This window comes from Ceratocystis lukuohia, assembly GCF_044167205.1.
Source record: "Ceratocystis lukuohia strain C4212 chromosome Unknown Supercontig10_pilon, whole genome shotgun sequence".
Classification (NCBI taxonomy): Eukaryota; Fungi; Ascomycota; class Sordariomycetes; order Microascales; family Ceratocystidaceae; genus Ceratocystis; species Ceratocystis lukuohia.
Window position 1 is genome coordinate 137,747 of NW_027263529.1, and position 10,820 is coordinate 148,566.

Consider the following 10,820-nt stretch of genomic DNA (forward strand, 5'->3'; position numbering starts at 1 on the left):
CTAAAGGTTGCTATCTCTCTTGAGGCTCATTGGGAGTCGTGACATGCGAGGTGGTGAACTATGAATTGAAAGTAGAAACTAGCAAGTGCCTGTGTAATGAAGGTGCGAATGAAGCTATTAATGAAATAAACCTATAAGTTTGAAAGAGATGTAGATACATGAGTGAATGGCAATGTGCAGTCTAATCGGCTTGATCTAGTGTAGAAACCTTTCACTTCGACTCCAAAGTGCCCAAGCTATCTAGGAGACCTGAATCCGATGAGTAGGACATGATTAGAAGGGAGGACTAACGCAACTACTGTCTGTCCTGATGCAAATCTTGTAGGACGATACGATTGTGGTAACCAAAGCTTCCTTTGTCCATCCTCCAAAGTCCATGTGTTATCATCGCTGAGAGTGTAGTCGCAAAGTTCAGAGTGAATCAAGAATAGTTGGTTGCTTGACGGCTGCGATGCCAGTCGCTGCCTGTCATTTGCGAACACCGCTGATGTCACGTTCCATGAATAACGCTTGCGAGTCTCCAGACAGGCACCAGAAGTCGCATCCCAGATCCTGACTGTCTTGTCATCAGACTGTGATGCCAGTCGCTGTCCATCGTTTGAGAATACCAGTGATGTCACGTAATGGCGATGGCCCTCAAGAGTCTGCACACACGCACCAGAAGTCGCATCCCAGATCTTGACAGTGCTGTCCCAAGACCCTGATGCCAGTCGCTGTCCATCGTTTGAGAACGCCACTGAGGTCGCGGCGTTGCTATGGCCCTCAAGTGTCTGCAAACACGCACCAGAAGTCGCATCCCAGATCTTGACTGTCTTGTCTACTGACGCTGATGCCAGTCGCTGTCCATCGTTTGAGAACACCACCGATGTAATCTCACGGCTATGGCCCTCAAGAGTCGGCAGACACGCACCAGAAGTTGCATCCCAGATCTTGACTGTCTTGTCTACTGACGCTGATGCCAGTCGCTGTCCATCGTTTGAGAACGCCAGAGATTCCACACCATTGCTATGACCCTCAAGAGTCTGCACACACGCACCAGAAGTCGCATCCCAGATCTTGACTGTCGTGTCCCCCGACCCTGATGCCAGTCGCTGTCCATCGTTTGAGAATACCAGTGATGTCACGTAATGGCTATGGCCCTCAAGAGTCTGCACACACGCACCAGAAGTCGCATCCCAGATCTTGACTGTCTTGTCCCAAGACCCTGATGCCAGTCGCTGTCCATCGTTTGAGAATACCACTGATGTCACGCAACTGCCATGGCCCTCAAGAGTCTGCACACACGCACCAGAAGTCGCATCCCAGATCTTGACTGTCTTGTCTACTGACGCTGATGCCAGTCGCTGTCCATCGTTTGAGAACACCACAGATTCCACACCATTGCTATGACCCTCAAGAGTCTGCAAACACGCATCCCAGTTTGCCTCAACTCTTGGCTTTGGCTCAATCCAGCTTGGTTCTTCGTGGCGAAATATTGCCCTTATTAAGCTGTTGGTCGGGCTGAATATGAGAGCCGATACATAAATTTGCAAAGGGGCAATTTCAATGACCCCTGTATGTGATAGAAGGAATCGCCGAGCATCTTTGACAGTATCTTGAAGGTTCTTGGATGACTTGTCCTGCTGCGCAATGTTAAATTTAGCCCCTCAAAAAGGATTCTCCCCATACAGAGCTACTCACCAGAAATGTTTCTAGTCTTCCCATCCCTTTCACTCCGATATAGACGCTGTGTAGAAGACTGAGGGCCTCTAGCCAATAGAGATACTTTTTCTCAAAGAAGGTCGAGATTCTATCGTTTTGGGTGTTTGAAAACGCTGCGGACGAGTCATGAAGATGGCCAATCCAGAATATGCAGGAGTAGCGAATTGCAGCCAATGGGTCAGGGTCAGGAGTCGACACTTCGTTGATAAGATACCCCGGATCTTGCAGGTGATAAATGTCGCGTTCAAGAATTTCGCAAAGGAGGTCTAGCGATCTTGCAAAAACGGACTGGTGCTGGTGTTCAATACCGTAAGGTAATAGGATCTTGCTAGGACCTTCAGTCAGCAAGTAGTCCTTTGCGGACTGGTGCACAAAGGAAACAACGTCGTGTTGAAGACACAACAAAGAACTGCACGATGCGATGACCTCTGTGATCTCTTTGTCTTTCAAGGCCCCGAGACCCTGGATGAGGGCACGTAGCTCTTTCAAGGTGAGAGGACGATATGCCACCAGGACTGTAGCAAGAATTTCCCTACACAGCTGCGCATCTTCTGACATGTTCATTTGCGCAATCATTCTCTCATATAGAGAATCAAGCCCGGCCGGAAATGACACAAGCTTCCGTAGAGTGTGGCGTTGCTGAATACCTGGCTTGGAAAGCTCTCCACAAACCAGAGCTACCCAAAGGAAAGTGCCACCAGAATTCTTCTTTAAATGTTCCAAAACGCCATTTCTCGTAGCCTCATCATAGTCCTTTTCGATTGACAACTGATCGACTTTGGTCTCGATATAAGACTCCACGGCTTCGGAGACTGAATCTTGGTTCAACTCGAGGTGTATCCTGACCTTTTGATCTGTGCCATTTGGACTTGTTTTAATATCTACCCAATTGCGGCTTGATACGATCCATTTGACAGGCGAACTTTCAGTGATGAAATCAAGTAGGTGGTCCCTGCCTACCATACACTCATCCAAGGCATCGACTATCAGAATGGCATTTCTCAGGCTAAGATCATTCAGCACGGCAGTTGCGATCTTGCGGAGTTCATACCAAGCGTTGTCGTTTTGGAATACTGTTTTCCCCATGTAATCGTAATTCTTCCTCACGTGCTCCATTAGCTGTGGGTTGCGACGTGCAAGTTGATGGATTAGGCTACGTAGCACGGACGTGGCGGTACTCAGCCGGTCGCCACCTGTGGCCTGGCAAAAGAAATAGTAGGGTGACATTGACGGATCCGACTCCAACTCCTTGATGATACCACAAAGAAGCATCGTCTTGCCTTTACCAGGGTCCCCCTTGATCCAGAGAATCCTGCTCTCCGCATTGTTCTTGAAGTTTTGGAAGTCCTTGTGCTCTAGAATCCATTGGTAGGAGTCTTTCAGCAAGCCACCTTTCTTATCTTCGATATTCATTTTGTCTGTTTGGGGATCTGTCACATTGAGGTCTATGAGACATTGCTTGTCCTTGTCGTCCTCCTGTCGCTTTTTCTGTTGTTCGCCTTGGCTCTGTATTTCTGCATAAATGTTTCCCAGACTCTTTTGCAGAGCAGCTGTGGTATCGTTGAGCTCATTCATTTTCATCCGGCTCTCTTGGGTGTTGTACTGATCCATATCACCCTGCACAGAGTTTTCAGCTTCTTTGATGTCAGCGAGCTTGCTGGCCCAGTCGTCGATCAAAAGCGCATCCCTGAAAGCAGTGACAACCTTATGACGGTCGTAGAGACATATGCTCCTGATTTGATACTCAAGGAGCTTTTGAAAGAGCTGAACGATGTTCTTCTCCAGTCCATCACGTAGAAGAACTGTGGCTGTATTGCTTTTATTCTCGTCAAGCAGCAAGCCGGCCAAGTTCCAGTACCACTCTGTTCTGCCCAAAACGTACTGGATGCCTTGGCGATTTTTGAGCGCTTCAGTGACGGGGCCAGTCAAAACCTATTTGATGTTAGCCAAGAACATGGCGCTTTGAATCGTTTTTCTACAGGTATACTGTAATCACGTACTTCTATTCCAAGGGAGACAGCTGCCCATATGACGGCGGCTTCTGGAGCAACGCGAATAGCTCCATCTATAATCCCTCTGATAGAATTCACTGCCTGCAAGCCGTTGTCAACTCTTTGCTTGAAGGCAATCTCTTCTTTCGTTCGATCGATCCCATCCTCAACAAACTGTTTCATTTGAAGCGGTGTGACTTTGATTCGATCGGTGGATGTCGTGCTAGTCGTGCCGGGGTGGAGCTGGGAGAGGATGATCTTCTCGAATGCCTCTACTAGAGTTGGCTCTTCCGATTCCAAGTTACTGTACGCCTGTTGCCAAATCTTCTCTTGTAGGCTAGGCAATGACACTGGCTTGGGCTTTGCTGGTGGTGGAGAGGACGCCCCCTGTAGTGGCCGTCCGGTGGGCTGAGGTGTTGACTGGGTTGAGGTAGGTGGGGGGAGGTTGGATGGTGTGGCTGAGCCCGACTTTCGAAGTGAGAGTTTGGCCTTTTTGAAGGGGGATTTGAATTTCCTTGATAATCCCATCTTTCTGACTTTCTAGGGTATTTAAACGATTGATAATGTTGGATGATGAGATGGTTAGAACGGTGATGGTTAGAATTGCGAGGGTTTAGTTTGTACTGTACAAAAGCTTGATGGAGGCCAGATGCGGAGAAGACTGAGTTTCTGCCCAAGGCTGAGTACTTCTCGTACCAATAGCATCGCGTTGCGTTGTTTTGACTGCAACCCTGAGATATGCATGGCTGCTGGGATTTAACCGATACACAATACGCATGATTTCGCCCGGCTAATGATGCAATGCACAATATGTGAAAAAAACAAAAACAACGGTGGTGTGGTGCCTCTCAGCCTTTAAAAAGGGATTACGCAATTTAATCAGAATAGAAATTCTCACGATCCTCTAGCTTTTGCTCTGCAGCCATCAAAGTAAATGGATACTTCTGGATGCAGCACATCTCATCGCAGGCCACTGCACGACGCTACAACATCAACTGCCAGGATGTTTGCCATTAGAAGCCAACAACTTGATAGGATGTGTTTCTTTCAAGGACTGTCTATCATGTAGGTTAGCAGGATGTCAGATGCTAGAAGGCGATGGGCAGCCATCTTGAGCCTACTGTCCTCTCACCTAATTGAAGCATGCCAACCCAGACGTCCAGATAACCAACTTTTTTCTTATATAATGGAAGGTACACTCACTTGCGACAAGCATGCTTTGTCAAATTGTGGTCACTAGTGTTATAAGTGAGCGTCAAGGGGCACATGTAGCAAACGACATTACCTTGACCTGCTCGTCGGCAATGAAAGTCTTGTTCGCTTGGCTGGATTTTCTTCCGACATGTACACTATCGTCGGTAGTCTCCCGTACCATCAGGTTTGGTGTGGCATGTCGCCTTGAGGAGCAAGTAGACCCCGGCGTCACCTGCCTAAAGACCGCACTGCGACAAGCTGTTGCAAGTATATAATAGGTTAAACGGTGCAGTCTGGGCAATAAGTACCCCGCTTGTCGTACTTTCTTGTAGCTGCCTGCCAGAAGTTCTGGAGGTGCTCTGTTGCTCCATTATAAGCCCTGCTTTACAATATAGACAGAGCCGAAGATTTTTAGCGAAGCATTAGATTTCTCTCTCGCACCTAGAACACAATCAGGCAGGCTGAGAACAGACGGCAGAGGTGACGCATGTGTAGATGCGAATGCTGCATCTCAATTAGACAGTTTTGTAGATCCTGAGCCTTCATTTTGATCGAACCTGTAGTTGATGTTAGCGATGTACGGCAGTGGGCGTCTCTAGAGTTTGCAGTCTTCGATCTTGTGCTTCATATTTCCAATTCGGTGTTGGATATGGGCAGCGAAAGGCTCTGCGCCCCTCCAGACTTGACTCTCATGGTCGCCTAGCATAGTCTGAACCCAGGGTAGTTGTGTCCCCTTGTCAGCTTAACGGTGTGCCTCACTAGTCTATGTAGCCTTCAATCGACTATCTCAGACTTCCTCATCAGTTCCAGGACAATTTAAAACTGGGAGTGCAGCAATGAAGGTAGAAGTGATACAGTCGTCGACAGATACAAATAGATCAGGAGCAGCAATAGAAGGTAGAGATATTCTTTTATCGGACGGCAGTTTCTCGGCTAAATACCTGCTAACTGCCCCACTTGATGTCATCGACGCCCAGATGACTGTAACCCATTCTCGGTTTCCTGGCTGCACTAATCTCGACTTTCCACATCTTTCCGCGGCCACGACAACCAATCCGCTTACAATGCTGCCTGTAGTAAAGTCAGTCCCGTCGAAGTTATAGATTTCAGCGAGGTTGACACCGCACTTCGCAACCGTGCTTTCCACGAGCCTAAACCGATCGCAAACAAGGGCTGGATCCTCGCCTTTAGCCGTCTGATAGTCACATCTACGATCAAGACACGTCCTAAGGTCTAGTTGTCGCTTGATGAAGTTAGAATCCTAGCGCTTGCAGCGGGATAGATGCGTAATTTTGGGTCACTTGGAAGAGCCTCGGGAGCGGGAAATATGTTCTTCTTCTTTACTTGACTGTGGAGTACTTGGTGATCACAAAAGAGTTTCCCACCTAGTAGGTTATGGCGGGCTTTGATGCTTGTGCCAAAATTAGCGGGCTAGTCGTTCATTAGAAGAGTGACTGACGTGGGATCAGCGCTGCATAGCTTATCGAAAACTCATCGCGTCGGTTTGGCGCAACGCGCCATGTTAGTTCCCACTCCAAATTTTGCCCACCATGTGCTTGTTTAGTGAGCACTTGTTTACAGAATCTCCAGCAGATTGGAGTACCATTAACCGTGAGCAAAAAGGCCTTGTGGGTGAGTGTCTTTTGGCCGGCCGAGCCAGAACTAGAGAACGCGAAAAGGCGACGGCTGTCAAGAGCTAGTAGATGTTAGTCCCCCCGATTATGTGGTCTTCGTGTATGTGTCGTCAGACACCTTGGAGTGTCAATAACCCAGTTTCAGCATGGACATTGCCAAAGCAATAATAGGTGCCATATGTCATATGTCTGGGTGAATGAACGTAGTCGGATAGAACATCCGCCCTCCCTACAGCAGAGGAGTATTTCGCTGTAGGACTATTAAGGTTGCACCTTGTTCAGAGAAAAGGAAGTGGGAGGCCTCTCACCGCCCCCCGACAATCACAATCTGCCATTGACGATCACAATCTGTGTCTGACAATCACAATCTGCCTCTGACAATCATAATCTGCCTCTGACAATGATAATCTTAGCTCTTGGTATAAGTATTCATCCAGCGCACCTGAAATCGACTGTTAGTTTAGTTTACTCTTCAATGTGAAATATTTGTCCCTAAGTCCTAAGTGCTGTGAAGATCCAGTTCCTAAATCGTGACCTTAACAAGGACTTCTGTGAATGATCGCGTCATGCTCGGCGGTGAGTGGGTTCGGGAGCGAAGTGTGGGCAGGCCCATAGTCAGATGGGCCGAGTGCATAAACAGGCAATCCGATTTTGAACACTTGAATAGTCGATATTCCGTGATCCGGGGACCGCGATGTTTCCATGTCAAGCTTCACCTTAGCTGTTTGTCGTAAATCTTGGCATGTTTAGCTATCTTCGTGTGTGCAGTCTTGGGCGCTTCATTGTTTGGGCCAACATTCATAATAGCATCGACCCACGTAGCTATCACCAGAGATATGGCCGATGTTAGAAGTAGTTGTGAATTATTGCTCACATGCCATCGATTCGCCGTTCAAGGAGTGGAAACGAGTTTCTAGCACGAGAGACAGCGCCATATATTATAGTGCTGCTGGAGACAGCGTGTCGAGACTTTAAGAAGACAACGCGGTTGGGTGGTGATGGTCGCGGTGTTTGCGAGGTGGGAGTTTGTCGCGAAAGGGAGATGTATATTTGGTGGGATGCCGTGCCAGTATAGTTGAAGGAAGGTCTTGCGGCTCAATGTAGCCCCGCGCCATGGAATAAACAGCCCGTCCTTTATTGTTAAATTAAGCGAAGTCGCATAATTTGTCTAGCAGCAGAAATGGCCAATGCCTTGTCTGGGGGTAGCCATATTAAATACAGCCTCCCCCCCCACTAGTCTGTTTTGTGGGTCTCTACACAAGATCCTATTAGCCCATATTCTTCGAAAATTCTTCAACCCGATGAAAAAATGATGAACAAGACATTCATTTCCCTAGCATCACCATTATCTTATCTAATGCTTCGACTTGCGCCACCTTTGTGTGTGCGGGAGCAATGCACGGCGTTGAGACGATCGTCTGTTATGTACAATATTCTAACGGCCAGTCATCTCCGCTATCGGGGTTCATCTGCTTACCCAACTTACTGTATTGCCTCACATGACACAAGCGACTCAGCAGGAGGCTGGCTATCACAGGCAACCCAGAGGGAGCAACCTTGAACACACCAGCGACTGTCAATGTCAGATCTAAGATCTTGAGTTCTTTAGCCAACTCTTTCCATCACAGGCTGGCTGTCTCAACAACAGCAGTTTGTTGCGGGGAAACCTCCGCCCGTTTCGCCCGCAACTCATGATGGTGGGCAGTTTTCCGCAAGTCAATGCCGTGTCCGTCTCCCTCACATTCTGATTGCGCAAATGAGAAGATTTAGCTGAGAAGATAGAGCTAGTAGCATTCATGCATAAAATGACTAGGCAGCCAAAGGAGCAGGAGGAAAGATATCAAGGGCCAGTACTACTCCTGCACTACAGACAAGAACAAGCTCGCCAAGCAATAGAATTAAGCATCCAGTCCCATATTAGGCTCATCAGCGCTTGAGAGCGAGGGCCAAAGTGCCTAATCACAGAGCCGGACAGGGACAGGCCATTATAACAAGCCCACGGAACCACGTGAATCTATCCAATACATGTTAAAGCGAGCACACACCCTTTTCTCCCTTATTATACCGTGTTAAGTCAGAAATCCCATGCTAACTGTTATGAAATTAGGTTGTATATTAAGAGAACTAAGTTTTTACATGCTATTCAGGACAGGTAACCATATATAAATCGTGTGATTATCCGACATTCTACCGAATAGGGTCAGATTCTCCACAACACTAACCATCCAAATGTCCAAGCATATCACGAGTGGAGGACGCGCCTGCATTTAGATATTTTATTTCGATGCACAAATCTAGGTCGCTATATGCCATTTGAAGCACCATGTTTGCTATGCACTTCGAGCTAGCCCAGCGCTCTCCCTACCCGACACCGCCACGTGCAGGTGTAATTCGGATAAATTATATCGATTGTATTTGCCAATAGGAACACCGGGGTCGGGAAATATTAAACGCTTATATTTCCACTGCACCCATTCATACATGCATATATATACATATGCATGCATCTTGCCCAGACTCTGGCCCTCATCACATCATGCCTGTCTATTCCATCACGCCTACCCTCGAATTTCTTCGTTTTACTACCATTGCTTCTGCCTTGACGGCTCTTTCTTGCAACGCTTTCATCCTCGCTATTAAACATGCGCATCGCCTTCCTCGCCCTTATCTCGGCTGCTGCTGTCTTGGCCGCTCCCTGGCAATCTCCCCCCCAAGAAAACAGTATTGAAGCTAGAAACGGTGTCACTCGCATTGTTAAGGTTTTTCCACAAAACATTGCCCCCGTCGAATTTTACGCTAATATAGGCGACAACGTCATGTTCAAATTCGGCGACGGGTTCAACTCTGTGGTCCAGGGCGAATATGAAACCCCCTGCTACAGCACTGGAAAAGGCTTTGCTTCAGGCTCTATCTACAACAACCAGAAGGGGTTGTACCATGCCAACGCATTTGTTATTCAAATCAAAGATACTGAGCCCATATGGTACTACAACGGCGAAGTAGACAAGTGCCATATATTCGACAACGTTGCTGTGATCAATCCTCCTAGAGATGGATCAAGAACTCTTAATGATTACATGAAGCGAGCCAGTCTAGCTAATAGTTATGATAACTTCGAGATGAAGGGAGGCGTTATTGTTACACTTAGTTCTGAGGCTCGTGAAAAAGTTCAGGCTTGGGAGCGCATTGGAGGATAAGCAGCCTGAAAACAGTAAATCTAAAATAGACAAAAGAAAAGCCTAGATGCAGGAGCTTTCTAGTTCCTCTCGTGTTGAATATATTGCTTTAATAGCATGACTTTTAACAATCAATGTCGAATAAAGGGATGCACTAGGGCGTCCTTGGATGTTTCGCCGGGGGTACGGGTAATTACAGCCTATTTCCGAGTTGGTTATTTTCTATGCGAGCTAGGGGACGTATGAGTTCTCATGGAGTCGCATGTAGACTGTCTAGCTAGCTTGCACTTCGCAGGCCTAATCTTACCATTACTTGGAATAGTCTCAGGAACTGTCCGCCAGTGTCAAAGCCAGACTAATTAGCAGCGGCAGTTAAGGTCTGGTGATGGCAAAGTCTCAGAGGCAACAAATACGGAGAACTAGGTGCTCAGACAACTGGCTCACCAATATTCTTAGCATATAATTCAACAAAACCGAACGATCGCTGCTCTCGTTAGACATGCTTGCATTTCTCGCAAATGCATCAAAGCATTTTTAATTAACATGGTCAAAGTCCTGGACCAAGCCTGTCTGGCGGTATCACTGGAACGCCTATTGACACACGATCAAAAGACGGTACTTGACTAGACACAGCTCTGTCCTGTCCTGAGCTTCAAAAAGAGATCGCCCTCTCCATCAGCAGCCAAAGCCCATGGTAGGGCTGTTATGGCTTATAGCTATGGTTTCGTAGAGGTCTTTCCAATTGCGCCCAGCTGCTGACAGAGCACCTAAGCATACTCCAGCTCCCTATGTCAGACCTACCCGTCAAGGCTGGAGGAAGTGCCCTTACCAGCGCCATTACTCCGCAAATGAAGACCAAGAATCCATTAAGCTCTTGTTGATGCCGGTGCTCAGCCACGCAGCATCCTTATCGGATTCCAACAATGCAGCAATAGCATCTATCCGTGTATCGAAAGATGTCGAATGAAGCTGAAGCTGCAAACATCTGCCGGCTACAGCATCATGGGAAAAGTTCATTCTAATTTCTAAATAATGCGCGTGGGCAATTTAGAAGTGGGCTGTGTTTTGACTACATAGCCAGACATGAATTCCCACAATCCTAATCACAAACAGCCCCCAATATC

General features: G+C 47.4%; 2 protein-coding genes across 2 annotated transcripts; one reads left to right on the plus strand and one right to left on the minus strand.

Moving 5' to 3' along the window:
• HOO65_100027 (Vegetative incompatibility protein HET-E-1) lies at window positions 1-4,220 on the minus strand (the record flags this gene model as incomplete). Its single annotated transcript, XM_071004637.1, has 4 exons — window positions 1-58; window positions 292-1,622; window positions 1,681-3,633; window positions 3,702-4,220. The coding sequence occupies 4 exons, from the start codon at window positions 4,218-4,220 to the stop codon at window positions 1-3; spliced, it is 3,861 nt and encodes a 1,286-aa protein (XP_070855804.1).
• A 4,942-nt stretch (window positions 4,221-9,162) lies between these two features.
• HOO65_100028 (putative GPI-anchored cupredoxin) lies at window positions 9,163-9,717 on the plus strand (the record flags this gene model as incomplete). The annotated part of the gene is made up of 1 exon (XM_071001703.1): window positions 9,163-9,717. The coding sequence occupies one exon, from the start codon at window positions 9,163-9,165 to the stop codon at window positions 9,715-9,717; it is 555 nt and encodes a 184-aa protein (XP_070855805.1).
• Window positions 9,718-10,820: the final 1,103 nt, after the last annotated feature.